General features: G+C 44.5%; 1 protein-coding gene across 1 annotated transcript in view; it reads left to right on the top strand.

The window, feature by feature from the left end:
* SMARCAL1 (SWI/SNF related, matrix associated, actin dependent regulator of chromatin, subfamily a like 1) overlaps positions 1 to 14,587 on the top strand; it is a 96,817-nt gene that overhangs the window by 47,135 nt on the left and 35,095 nt on the right. Inside the window, exons 8-9 of the mRNA XM_007935820.1 lie at positions 1,727 to 1,792; positions 7,998 to 8,138. Coding sequence (XP_007934011.1) covers positions 1,727 to 1,792; positions 7,998 to 8,138 — 207 coding nt within the window. The remainder of the gene's footprint in view (positions 1 to 1,726; positions 1,793 to 7,997; positions 8,139 to 14,587) is intronic.

Raw genomic sequence — 14,587 nt, 5'->3', positions numbered from 1 at the left:
CTCCTGTACTAGGTCCTTTGCGTACACAATTACTAATCTTCCCATTAGCTTTTATAGGCAAGTGTTATCCCCATTTCTTAGTGAAACCAAGAATGGGAGAGGTTAAATAAATTGCCTGTAGACATGGTGCCAGCAAGTGGGGGAGCCATGGGGTGACGCTGGGCTACATCCGGCTTCAGAGTTCATGTTTTCCTAAGTCTGACTCAACACTGCACCTGCCCGTGGTGTTAGGGAAGCCATTTAACCACAAGTGTTGGTTCTTCGGAGCTCTGCTGGTACAGTGCCTAAGGCCTCTGACTGCTAACCAGAAGGTTGGTGGTTCAAACCCACCAGCTACTCTGTGGAACCAAGACTGAGCAATCTGCTTCCGTAAAGATTTACCACCTTGGAAACCCAGTGGAGGGGTCACTATGAGTCAGAATCGACTTGATGGCAGAGGGTCAGGGTTTTTGTGGTGGTTGGTTCTTCAGTTAAGTAGGAACCCAGTCCTTTTTTTTGCCTTCAAAGAGCTAGCATAGGAAGAAATACAGTGAAGGCTTAGTGCAGAACTTGTACAAGACGCTGCAGATACAGGCTGCTCTTTGTGGGTAATTGTTGGTATATTTCTGCTCTGTGTGAAAACATCCATTCCCTTTTATATTCCCTGTGCCTTTTGCTCTTCCTCTCCACAGACATCTTTTCCCTGTGATAAGGGCCTTGTCATAGGTTTACACCAGGTATGGGAGTGGGTGCTGTTCTGACATCTGAGATTCACCTTATACTCCTTCCGTTGTACTTTTTGTAGCTACAATGGGGTGAGAGGGTTTCTTATAGTCTGTCCTCACGGACCAATAATACCCAGCCATAATGGTGGCTGGTCCCACTGAGCACTTGCTAAGTGGCAGAACTGTCCTAAGAACACATTTACGACTTAGACCAACCCAACACTGTAGTTACTATTATTATACCATTGCACAGATGGAGAAACTAGCACCATAGCAAGGCCAAGAAGTTTTCCAAGTCACACAGTCATTTGGATGTACACCAAACTGGAAATTTTCCCCCAAATATGAACAATATATTAGTTACTTCTGTAGCTTTAGAGAGTATAATGCATTATCTGTTTGTCTATGCACAGAACACAGAGCTATAAATAATCTACCTCTGTTTTCTCAGCATGTCAGGGGAGCCCCTGAGACAGGAACCGTTTTTCCCTTCTCTTGGCTTCCTCCATACTTTGTTCACATCTCAGTGACTTGAAGGCATGTATCATGTTATCTGATAAACTGTCAGTGTATCTGGTGTCCTCGCTGAACTGTGAGCCCTGAAGGCAGGGACTGTCCTGGTCATCTCTGTGCCCCTGTGCTTCACACCAGTGCAGGGCCATGGTAGGTCCGAGCACGTAGGACTTGATGTGCACAGAGATGAGAGGTGTGTCTTACGAAGCAGCGACCCTCCTGTCAGTGGTTTCTTCGTCGCTGCATCCTGGGAGGGGGCTGGGCTGGGGGATCCGCCGGCCCTACTTTTTAGGTGGACAGCTGACGTCAGAGAGATGAGCACCTGTTCAGAGTTGAGTTGAGGAGGTGCCAGTCCTCGCCTCGGCCACGGCTCTGTCTGCCGGAATGAGAAAGTGTTGAGGGAGGCGTCCACACTTGGAAACACCAGGCCAGGGCCAAGCCTAGTTTGCGGTTCTGTGTCTGTCCGCTCACAATTTGGCCTTGTTCACCCACATGCTGTTTCTTTTCAGGATGAATCTCACTTCCTCAAAAACAGTAGGACTGCTCGCTGTCGAGCGGCCATGCCCATTCTGAAGGTGAGTGTTGCCAAGCCTGTGCCCACTCAGCATGTGGACCCACAGTCTTCCGCTGGAGCTGGCAAGGGGTCATTATTATTTGAGAGCAGCTAGCACACTCTGAAAGGAGCTCTGGTGGTGTAGTGAATCAGACATTTCACTGCTAACCAGAAGGTCAGCAGTTCAAACCCACCAACCGCTCTGCGGAAGGAAGATGGGGTGATCTACTTCTGTAAAGATTTACAGCCTCGGAAACTCAGGGGGGGTCGCTATGAGTCAAAATTGAGTTGATGGCAGTGAGTTGTGTTTTGTTTTGTTTTTTGGCAAGGGATCTCAGCAGAGCTGGGGTTGCAAACCTGGGCCTGCGCAGGCCGTGGATGTTAGCACTGATTTAACCATTAACCTGTGGCTGTGGAGTCTTTCCAACTCATGGTGCCTCCGTGGGTGTCAGAGTAGAGCTCTCCATAGAGTTTTCAACGGCTGTGATCTGTCAGAAGTAGATCCACAGATCTTTCTTCCAAGGCACTTCTGCCAGGATTCAAACCGACAACCTTTCAGTTAACAGCTGAGCACGTTAATCATTTGTGCCACTGAGGGACTCCTTGCATTGACTGAAAGCACCTCAACTTACAGCTTTGGAGCCAGTTTCATTGTCCTTCCTAACATCTGCTGAGGAGTGAGGAGTTGATGCTATGTCTGTTCTTCAGAGATGAAGGAAAGGCCACAGGCTCGGTTGGGACTGGAATCCAGACTCCCCCTGTGGCCTCCTGCCTCATCAAGGAAGAAGGAGGGGTCGGTCTCCTCTGAACAGCTCAGGAGAAGCTGTTTGACCTCAGAGCCACTTGCAGTGGCAAAGCTGTTTTGATGGCGAGAGCCAGGTGCTGGGAAATGAGAGTGAAGTACAAACGCAGAGCCAGGCCAGAGCTCGTGGGCATCAGCCAGAAGAGCTAGCAAATCTGAGATGTGCCTTCTAAGCCCATGCCCTGTTCCTTGGCCACCCTAAGCCTGTTTGATAACAGGAGGGCCAGTGTCCACTGTCCTTAAACTATGAGGGTCTACACTTGTGCCTGAGTGCTTGGCTGTTAGGAGTCCTGGCTTCTGAGAGGAACAGAGGATCTGCAGTGTAGGTTTCTGTCGTAATCTGAGGTATCCCAGCATGCAATACGAGTTGTGTGCCTGTGTCCTGGGCCCCCACCCTTGTCCAGTTTTCTTCCGTTTCTGGAGTAAGCTTATTCCTAACATGGAGGGGAAAGTCGATTCTTTCTCACAAGTTAGAAATCTTTCATAGGTGACTTGGGAGGAATCCACTTTGGTTGGTGTAAACTGAGCCAGCAAAAGCATGTGTCTGTCTTGTGCTCTGTTAAAGCAACCTTGGTGGTTGCTTTAAAGCTGCATTTAAAAGCTGCAGTTTTTAATTGCTTACAGAAAGCCTGAAGTTTTACCCAAAGTAACTTAGGAAAACCAATACGCTAAATGTTGCTTAAGCTCAGTAGTTGAGAATTAATCTCATGGGTCCTCACCGCCACCAAAAAAAAAAAACCACCCACAAATGTCTTTTCATTTCAAAGTGTTGTTTGTTTTAGAAACAAGTAACATGATATATCTTCTAAGACAAGATTATGTCGTAGGCCCCAAACTCAAAATCTCTTAAAAAAACTTGATCCTCTCTTCATGTATCAGTAGCTGTTTAAGGACACGGTTAACTGAAGTGTTTCTCCCGGGGTGGTGACCCTGCCTTTGGGGAGCATTATTATGTTTTCTTTAGAAAAATGTTAATAGACCTTACATGGTACTGTGGTTCCAGTATTACAGCCATAACTAAAATTAAATCTGTCTCCCTCATTGTTGAGACAAAAGAAATTGCACAATAGATAGATTATATCATTAAAGTTATGACGTGAGAGCTTCTTAGCAGCTACCTTGTTTGTATTGTCGTCTGGTTACGCAAGCCGAGGTCTTTACTGCTTTCTGAAATACGTGCTTCTGAGCCAGACCTTTTAAAACAGCATTTACATCTTTAATATCTTGGCTGTGTTCCAGAGTGACACCTTTAAAACAAATCTTAATGCTAATTAACATGCATTACTGTGCATATGCTATAGAACTTGGATGAATTCATAGTTTAGAATAGGACCCTTGCGCACCGCGTGCTGCTTACAGGGGTGGCTAGAAGCCAGTCTCTTTGGTCACGTTGACTTCACTTACACTGGACTGTTTGCAGGACTGGTGTGGGGGTCGGAGGATGGGGTTCTGTGTGGTTCTGTTAACCAGACCTTCATCTTTCTCTGCTGTGTCTTCGTCTACGTCAGAATTTCTCAACCTTGGCACTGTTGACATTTGCAGCTGGATCCTTCTTTGTTGTGGGGGCCCGGCCCAGGCATCGTAGCAGCGTCCCTGACCTCTACCTAGGAGACGCCCAGGAGCACCACCTAAGTTGTGACAACCAGAAATGCCTCCAGACATTGCCAGATGTCCCCTGGGGCAGCAAATCACTTCTCTTGCCCTGGTTGAGAACCTCTGCTCTAGACACTCTAAGAAAATGAATCTTACCTGGTGCTTTCTTTCCTTAGCCAAGTGAGTTAGCTGTGAAGTGTTCAGTTAATGCTGATTTACATAGTTGTATACGTTTGTATTTTTCTAGGTTGCAAATGACATGTGAATCCTACGTATCCTACATGGCGGGGTCTGGATTAAAATAGATGACAGTGATGACGACCCAGACAGGTTGGGCCCAGCAGAGAGCAGGCCACATCGCTTCTAACCGTTGGCCCACTATGTTGGTTTCTTTTCAAAGCCGGCTTTTCCCCACAACGCCCCCTCTGCTTTTTAACACTTGTTGTTGTTGTTGTTGTTGTTTGCCATCGAGTCGGCCCCGACTCATAGCGACCCCTCCTTGGGTTTCCGAGGCAGTATCACTACAGAAGTAGGAGTGCCCAACCTTCCTTCCGAGGAGTGGCTGGTGGGTTTGAACCGCCAGCCTTCTGGTTAGCAGTCAAGTGCCTTAGCCACTATGCTACCAGAGCTCCTTTTTATTCGCAGTGATCAATCACTCTCCAGTCTGGGAACCTTATGGGAGGACTGGCTTGCTATTAACTACATCCTATAAGTTCCTGACGGGAGCTCTGGTAGCATAATGGCTAAGACACTTGCCTGCTAACCAGAAGGCTGGCGGTTCAACCCCACCAGCCACTCCTCGGAAGGAAGGTTGGGCAATCCTACTTCCGTAGTGATACTGCCTCGGAAACCCAAGGAGGGGTCGCTATGAGTCGGGTTTGACTCGACGGCACATAACAACAACAACAACAACATAAGTTCCTGACAGAGAAGCCTGGAGTTCGTTTCCAGCACCTGGTTCAGCAGCTCCATCCCCACGGGCACAGAGGTGCCGGGGAATAGGTTTGAAATGATGGGCAGATTCTTCCTATTGATAAGACATGTCATTTTTCCCTGTTTCATTGAAATGGTTTTGAACCATGGCAAGCAGTGCTGCAGACGTCATTCAAGAAGCTCATTGTTATTTTATTGAGTCTGCATGAAACCATGCAGGAAATTAGAAGGCCTGGGTAATTGAACTGGGGAAGATTACAGCTGGAGAGATTTCTAGCAGTCACATCATGATGGAACCAGGGATGGCAGTGGCGGAGAGGGCAGAGTGCGTCTTGAGAATGGCAGATACTGGATAGTTACCATTTTTCTTTCCCTCTGTTGCACTTTTATTTATTTTTACAAGGCAGCGTGTCTCTTTGAAAACCTAACACCTTCCCACTCCTGTGACTTACTACACACGATTGCCTTATATCACTGCCATTAACTCAAGGTTACAATGGTTAACAAGCTGTTTCTAGACAACTGAGCTGCTTGGCAGGGTCCCTTCCCAGAACTGAAATGGATTTTACCTCCTGTAATTTTTGGTGATTGCATGTTCCAATGCCGTGAGAAGTGCCTTCCTTTTTTTGAATTTCTGCTTTCTTTCCCATCTTAATAAGAGGCTGGGTATTGGGTCTGCTGTCCTTGAAACAGCTCAGTGTGAAGGTAATGAGGAGCCTGGAGTTCCTTGTTGTGATTGACTGGCTGTTTATTTCTCTCCCACGCACCACTGAGCAGGCCACTGAGAACCAGGCTGAGTTTAGGGTAAACGGATTTGGCCCCACCTTCTTAAGTCCTTATTATTTTTTTAAATTTTTTATTGTGATTTGGGTGACAGTTTACAGAGCAAATTCACTTTCCATACAGCAACTCACATACACTTTGTCCCATGACATTGACTACAGTTTACCCTAATGCAACAGTTCTCCTTCCACTCTCTCCCCATAGCTACCTCCTCTCCATGTCCTCTCCCATGCACTCCTGCCCCCCAGCTGTCTCCCTGTGTATGTATAGCCCTTCTATTCTCCCATGATTGATCTCTCCAAGGAGTGTATCTAGCTAATATAAATGCTCAGCTCATATACCTGTCTTTTGTTTGGCTGGAAGCCACAGGAGTAAGTTCAATTCCAGACCTGAAGGGCAGCTAGGGCCCATAGTCTCAGGGGTTCCATCAGGTTCTATCAGACTAGCAAACCTGGTCCCTTTTTTTTTTTTTTTTTTTTTAAATGATTTGGGTTCTTAAGTCCTTATTACAGCAAAATGAGCTTGGAACAGGGATCCCTAGGCCTGAAATACTGTGAAGTTGAGTTAATAAAGGCCTTTTTTTTTCCCCTCCTCTAAAGAATATGATAAAATAGAGTCTTGTATATGTGTAATCCCTGACACTTCGTCCTGGGAAGAGAGTTCATGTCCTAAGAATTATTACCTGATTGTCATTTCAGCTTGCATGTCAGAAGTCCATTGTGGTAAAAGTTGGCCACCCCATCCCCACTCCTTTTCTGATGCCGAGGTCTTTGAATTCACTCATGTTTTTCTAGATTACTAAGTAGCGTCTGTCTGAATTTTTTTCAGCCTGTGACCAAAAAAAAAACCTCACTGCCATGGAATTGATTCTGACTCATAGCAACCCCACTGGGTTTTCAAAGCTATAAATCTTTACAGAAGCAGACAGCCCCATTTTCCTTCTGCAGAGCAGCTGGTGGATTCGAACCACCAATCATTTGGTTAGCAGGCAAATACCTTAACCACTATGCCAGCAGAGCTCCTTTTTCACCTTATAAAACCAAACACACTGCCATCAAGTTGATACTGACTCATACTGACCCCCATTGGGTTTCGGAGGCAGTAAATCTTTATGGAAATAGATTACCCCATCTTCCTTCCATGGAGCCACCTGGTGGGTTTGAACCACCAACCTTCTGGTTAACAGACAACTCTTAGTTAGGCACTGCACCACAAGAGCTCCTTTTCAGCCTAGAGTGGATATTTATTGATTACTTACATCATTCCAGCCCCATGCTGTAGAGTATGAAGGCAAACAGAGCCCACTCTTTGATCACAAGAGGTTTGTAGTTAGAAAAACAAATGTTGTATAATTCCATTTATATGTAATACCTAGAACAGGCAAGTCTGTCTAGACCTAAGGTTGTTAGTGGTGACCTAAGGTTGTTAGGGGTGGATGCGAAAGTGGGGGGAAGATGAACTCATTACTTAGGAGACACTGGGCTTCTGTTAACGGTGATGGAAACATTTGGAAATGGATAATGGTGAAGGCTGCACAACAGGAGGAACACACTGTCACTAAAGTATCCATGTGAGGAGTGTTGCAAGGGAAGATGTTCTATTACGTATGTGTGTACTACAAGAAAAAAAGGTTTTCGGTCTAGCAAGGGAGACAGTAGAAGGCACAATTTAGTGTCATGTGTTAGGTGTAAAGGTAGAGATCCACAGAGGGTGCCATGAAGATGGTAAGGACTTTAAGAAAGGAAGGGGATGTCTAAGTGCCCCCAGGCAGTGTCATCGGGTTCTCTGGTCACACGTAGTCTTTTTCTCTGATCACAGTACCTTCGCTCAGCAGGCCCACGTGTGAGCCACATAGAGTTCTGGAAAGGTACCAGCCTTCAGTGTTTTGGGGATACCCTTGGTTCTGAGATGATGGAACTTGAGAACTTCCAGTAGTCAGGGGCCCAGGAAGTGAAGGGTGTTGGTGCTGCATCCCAGGGGATTGTGCTTTTCTGGTGGCATCGACCTCCTGCCTCCTTGGAGCTCCCCTGTGTCTCCCCTGTGTGCGCTCAGCACATTTGGCTGTTTTCTTTTATTTGTTTATCCTTTTTTTTTTTTTCCTCTGTGTGTTTGCTAGGTTGCCAAGAGGGTGATCCTGCTGTCAGGCACACCAGCCATGTCCAGGCCTGCAGAGCTCTACACTCAGATCATCGCAGTCAAGCCAACTTTCTTCCCTCAGTTCCATGCCTTCGGCCTACGCTACTGTGATGCCAAGAGGGTATTTGTTCTCTCTTCCCTCTTCTGTCCACACATCCTTGACCCTGATCTTGGCACTTGCCTTTTTGTTTCTCCTTGGCCATAGTGTGGACAGAAGAATACTGGCCAGGGAGCTAAATGGAGATTCTGGTTCTCCTTGGCCTAACTCTCTGACCAGAGACTTTCCTAAGGGGCAAGATGGCAGTGATCCAGGCCATTGTGCTCAGTAAAGGGACCAGTGGCTAACGCTAGATGTGCGGGGCTCTGAGAGCCAGTGGCCCTTGCCTGAGAGAAGCACTGAGGTGAGCAAGGGGTGAGGCTGAGGCCTTGGAGGAGGAAGAAGGTAGGTGAGGTGGGGGAGAAGTATGAGCTAAGGTGACAAAATCTTGCCTGTGCTCAGACAACAGGCAGGAGCACCATCTTGAGCTGCTTTGTGTGGGCTTTCATCACTGAACCTTTGCTCATAATGGTGTCTCATTAGAATGAGTTGTGTCTGGTCTGCGGCCAGAAGCCCTTGACTTTCAGGTTACGTCCATGAATATAGTGTCGGTGGAGCAGGAACTTCTGGAGTTTCCATGTGCAGTGTGAGTTCTCCAGAAATGGCCATGGAAACCCGTTAGCACAAATGCCATTGCAGCTGAAATCTCTCTACCTATGTTTATTGGTCCACCATTCATCTGTCATTTTGTTGTACTGTAGTGGCTTGCATGTTGCTATGAGGTTGTGGCTGTCCCACCGGTGTTTCAAATACCAGTAGGGTCACCCATGATGGACAGGTTTCAGCCAAACTTCCAGACTAAGACAGACTTGGAAGAAGGAAGGGGCCGTCCACTTCTCAAAGAATTACAAAGTGAAAACCTTATAAATAACACTGAAACACTGTCTAATACTGTTTTGGTTACCTAGTGCCACTCTAACAGAAATATCACAAATGGGATGGCTTGAACAAATAGGAGTTTATTCTCTTACAGTTTTGGAGGGTAGAAGTCCAAGTTCAAAGTGCCAGGCTCCAGGGGCTGGGTAAAAGCCTCTCAACCTTGGGCTTCAGCCCTACCTCTGGCTCTCGGCCCACTGAAGCTGGAGGCTTTCTTCACTCAGGCAGCTGCTGACTGCTGAGGCTGACAGACCTAAGGTCAATAAATAAAAAGGCACAGTCCTGTTGTTAGCAAACCACATGACAGGCCATTAATTTAAGTCCGTTGAAAGTCCCAAGATCAGCAGAACATAGCAGGCTACTGAATGAAGACTTGGCTACACACAGGGTTCAAGTGTGCCACAAAGCTGGAGACCTTCCTCAAGGTTGCTTATATACTGGAAGCAGCCCTCATCTCTAAAGCAGCTACTCAGCTGCTCCAGTAGATTCCACCATAGAGTTAATTACTAGTTGCACCATGGGGAATAACTACATCCAGCTGCCCAGCCACTCAACCAGGCCCAGCCAAGTTGATACACAAACTAACTACCACGAAAACATTACTGGAAAATTTCATGAATAGCCCTGAAACATTGTCTGACACAGTGCCCAAAGATGAGCCCCTCAGGTCGGAAGGCACTCAGATTATGACTGGGGAAGAGCTGCTTTCTCAAAGTGGAGTTGACGTTTATGATGTGGACAGAGTAAAGCTTTTGGGACCTCCATTTGCTGATGAGGCATGACTCAAAATGGGAAGAAACAGCTGCAAACATCCATTAATAATCAGAACATTGAAACGTACGAAGTATGAATTCAGGAAAATTGGAAGTTGTCAAATATGGAATGGAATGCATAAAAATCAATATCCTAGGCATTAGTGAGCTGAAATGGACCAGTTTTGGCCATTTTGAATCAGACAATATATGATCTATTATACCGGAAATGAAAAATTCAAGAGGAATGGCGTGGCATTCATCGTCACAAAGAGTGTTTCGAGATCTATCCTGAAGTACAGTGCTGTCAGTGATAGGATCATATCCATACGCCTACAAGTAAGACCAATTAATACTACTGTTATTTAAATTTAGTTACCAACCACCAAAGCCAAAGATGAGGAAATTGAAGATTTTCACCAACTTCTGCAGTCCGAAATTGACCAAACATGCAATCAAGATGTGTTGATTATTACTGATTATTAGAATGTGCAAGTTGGAAACAAAGAAGAATCACCAGTAGCTGGGAAATAGTGGTCTTGGTGATAGAAATGATGCCAGAGATCACATGATAGAATTTTGCAAGACCAATGACTTACTCATTGCAAATACTTTTTTTTTCAGCAACATAAATGGTAGCTATACAGGTGGGCCTCACCAGATGGAATACAAAGGAATCAGACTGGCTTCATCTGTGGAAAGAGGTGATGGAGAAACTCAATATCTTCAGCCAAAACAAGGCCAGGAACTGTTTGTGGAACAGACCATCAGTTGCTCATATGCAAGTTCAGCCTGAAACTGAAGAAAATTACAAGTCCACAAGAGGCAAAATTTGACCTTGAGTATGTTCCACCTGAATTTAGAGACCATCTGAAAAACAGACAGGATGCGTTGAACACCAGTGACTGAAAACCAGATGAGTTACAGGATGACATCAAGAACATCATCCATAGGGCTGCTTATGCACAGGGAGACAGCTCAGGGGGCAGGAGCCCATGGAGGGATGGACACTGGGAAGAGGTAACTGTGGGGAGGAGGGGGGAGGGGAGCTGTTGCATTGTGGTAAACTGTGGTCAATGTCATGAGACAAAGTGTATGCAAACTGCTGTATGGAAAGTGAATTTGCTCTGTAAACATTCACCCAAATCACAATTAAAAAAAAAAAAAAGAATATCATCCATGAAGAAAGCAAAACGTCATTAAAAAGATAGGAAAGGAAGAAAAGACCAAAATGGATGTCAGAAGAGACTCTGAAACTTGCTCTTGAATGGAGAATAGCTAGAGCAAATGGAAGAAATGACAAGATAAAAGAGCTGAACTGAAGATTTCAAAGAGCAGCTCGAGAAGACAAAGTCAGTTTTATAATGAAATGTGCAAAGACCTAGAGTTAGAAAACCAAAATGCTGAACACGCTCAGCATTTCTCAAGCTGAAAGAACTAAAGAAAAATTCAAGCTTTGAAAGAGTCTGTGGGTAATATGGGTGCTCTGGTGGCATAGTGCCTAAAGCATTTGACTGCTAACCAGAAGGCTGGTGGTTCAAACCCACCAGCCACTCCTTGAGAGGAAGGTTGGGCAGTTTACTTCTGTAGTGACACCGCCCCAGAAACCCAAAGAGAGGTCACTATGAGTTGGACCCGGCTTGACAGCAGTGAGTATGGATAATATATTAAATGATGCAGGATTCATCCAAAGAAGACCGAAGGAATACGCAGAGTCACTGTACCAAAAAGAACTGGTTGATGTTCATCCATTTCAGGAGGTGGAATATGATGAAGAACAAATGGTGCTGAAGGATGAAATCGAAGTTGCACTGAAGGAATTGGCTGAAAAACAAGGCTCCAGGAATTGATGGAATACCCATTGAGATGATTCAACAAACAGACACTACGCTGGAGGCACTCACTCAGCTATGCCAAGAGATTTGGAAGACAGCTACCTGGTCAACTTGAGGAAGAGATCCATGTTTGTACCCATTCCAAAGAAAAGTGATCCTACAGAATGTGGAAATTATCAAACAATATCATTAATATCACACACAAGTAAAATTTTGTTAAAGATAATTCTTTACTTACTGATGAAGGTTAAAGATTACAGTCTTCAGTGTGGATTACATCTCAACAAAAGAAAACGGAAGTCCTCACAACTGGACCAATAAGCAGCATCACGATAAATGGAGAAAAGATTGAAGTTGTCAGAGATTCCATATTACTTGGTTCCACAGTCAACATCAATGGAAGCAGCAGTCAAGAAATCAGATGGCATGTTGCACTGTGCAAATCTGCTGCAGAAGTCCTCTTTGAAGTGCTGAAGAGCAAAGATGTCTTTTTGAAGACTAAGGTGTGCCTAACCCAAACCAGCCCTGGGACCACCAGAGGGCAGTTGTTGCTGTTCATGGAGCCACCCCTGGGTGCAGGCCACAGTCAGCCAGCCCCAGGACCAGTGGAAGGTAGATGTTTGCCCCTGGGGCAGGCTGGGTAAGCGAGCAGGAGCGGGGAGACCAGGAAATGAGCAGAGCAGTATAAAACAGCTAGGAAACAGAAACTTGTCTGTCAAGTTTTTCTTACTCTGATGGCTTGAGTGTTGCTGTGAGGCTGGAGGCTGTGCCACCAGTGGTTCAAATACCAGCAGGGTCACCTATGGTGGACAGGTTTCAGGGGAGCCTCTAGATTAAGACAAACTCGGAAGAAGGATGAGGCCATCTACTTCTCAAAGAATTGGCCAGTGAAAACCTTAATGAATAGCAATGAAACGTTGTGTGATATAGTGCTGGAAGATGAGCCCCTCATGTCTGAAGACACTCAAAATATGACTGGAAAAGAGCTGCCTGCTCAGAGTATAGCCAGCCTTAATGATGTACATAGAGTAAAGCTTTCAGGACCCCCATTTGCTGATGTGGCACATCTCAAGATGAGAAGAAACAGTTGCAGACATCCATTAATAATTGGAACATGGAATGTACAAAGTATGAATCTGGGAAAAATTGGAAGTTGTCAGAAATGAAATGGAATGTGTAAAGATCGATGTCCTAGGCATTAATGATCTGAAATGGACTGGTTTTGGCCATTTTTAATCAGACAACCACATGATCTACTATGCCAGGAATGACAAATCGAAGAGGAATGGTGTAGCATTCATCATCACAAAGACTGTTTCAAGATCTGTCCTGAAGTACAATACTGTCAGTGATAGCATAATATCCATACACCTACAAGGAAAGCCAGTTAATACTACTATTACTCAAATTTACACACCAATCACCAAAGCCAAAGAAGAAGAAATTGAAGATTTTTACCAACTTCTGCAATCTGAAATTGACCGAACATGCAATCAAGATGTGTTAATTATCACTGGTGATTGGAATGCAAATTTGGAAACAGAAGAATCATCGGTAGTTGGAAAATATGAGCTTGGTGATAGAAATGTTGCTGAAGATCGCATGATAAGACTTTTTAATGCATTTTATTGAAATCTAATTTATGTACAGTGAAATTTATGTACAAAACTAAAGTGACATGGGTTAATGCTTTTTTTTTTTTTTGCAGTGTTCTCTCCCCTTCCCTCCCACCCCTGGCAACCAACAAAGAAAGTTTCCCTCCATATATAAACCTTTCCTTGACCCTCCACAACAATGAACTAATACTATATTTGTCCTTCTGTGATTGACTTAATTCACTCAGCATAATATCCTCCAAGTTCATCCATATTATGTGGTGTTTTGCAGACTCTACATTATTCTTTAGTGTTGCATAGCATTTCAGTATGTGTATGTACCATAGTTTGGTCATCCACTCTTCCGCTGATGGGCACGTAGGTTATTTCCATCTTTTTGTCATTGTAAATAATGGTGTGATGATCTTGAACATGCATGTATCTGTTCCTATCCTGGCTCTCACCTCTCTAAGATATATACCTAGTAATGGGTTTGCTGGGTCAAATGGTATCTCCAATTCCAACTTTCTAAGGAATCGCCATATTGCTTTCCACAGTGGTTTTGTCACTTCACAATCACACAAGCAGTGTATGAGAGTCCCAATCTCTCCATATCCCCATCAGCATTTGTTATTTTCTGTCTCATTGAACCTTGCCACCAGTGATGGGGTGAGATGGTATATCTCATTGTTTTGATTTACATCTCTCTGATGGCCAGTGATTGTGAGCATCTTATCATGTATTAGCTGACCACCTGAATATCCTCCTTGGTGAAGTGTCTATTCATGTCTTCTGCCCATTTTTCAATTGGATTATTAATTCTTTTGGTGTTGAGGCATTGGAGTTTTCCATCAATCTTAGAGATAAGTCCTTTGCCAGATACGTAATAGTCAGCAAATATGAATTTGTTGCTGTCATTTTTGTCATGTGCTTTTTCATTGTTTTGATTTCTTTATTCCATATAATTTTCTATGCTGAGCTTGTCTTGTTGGTGAATCATGTTACCACTTTCTTCATTGCTATTGTTTTAGTATTTGCTGAATATTTATGCTGGTCCTCTTTTTTATTTTGATGTGAAGGTTTATCAGTTTTCTTTGAGGTTACCCTGTGATTTATAGTTTTCTTCCCAAGTGTAGAACAGTACATTCTATCTTGTAGTTGTCTTGACTTTCCTACCATCTAGAAGTTCTGTAATGACACAGATTTTTTTCCCTCTTTCTTGTTTGTAGTTGTCCTCATTTGTCAGTTGGTGTCTCTGGTTCCCTGTTTACAATCTTGTAGGTTTATTTACTTTGGATACTTCCATAGTTGGGTTGGTTTCTGGGTTATATCATCACGTGTGTTAATGGTCAGCTGCTGTTGGTTGTTGTTACTTCTCTGTCCAGAGGGCTCCCTTTAGCATCTCTTGTAAGGTT

Source organism: Orycteropus afer, unplaced genomic scaffold (assembly GCF_000298275.1).
Source record: "Orycteropus afer afer isolate SDZICR_OR568_19922 unplaced genomic scaffold, OryAfe1.0 scaffold00002, whole genome shotgun sequence".
Taxonomy (NCBI): Eukaryota; Metazoa; Chordata; class Mammalia; order Tubulidentata; family Orycteropodidae; genus Orycteropus; species Orycteropus afer.
The sequence above is the reverse complement of the archived record's forward strand: the minus strand, read 5'-3'. Positions and strand labels throughout refer to the sequence as shown.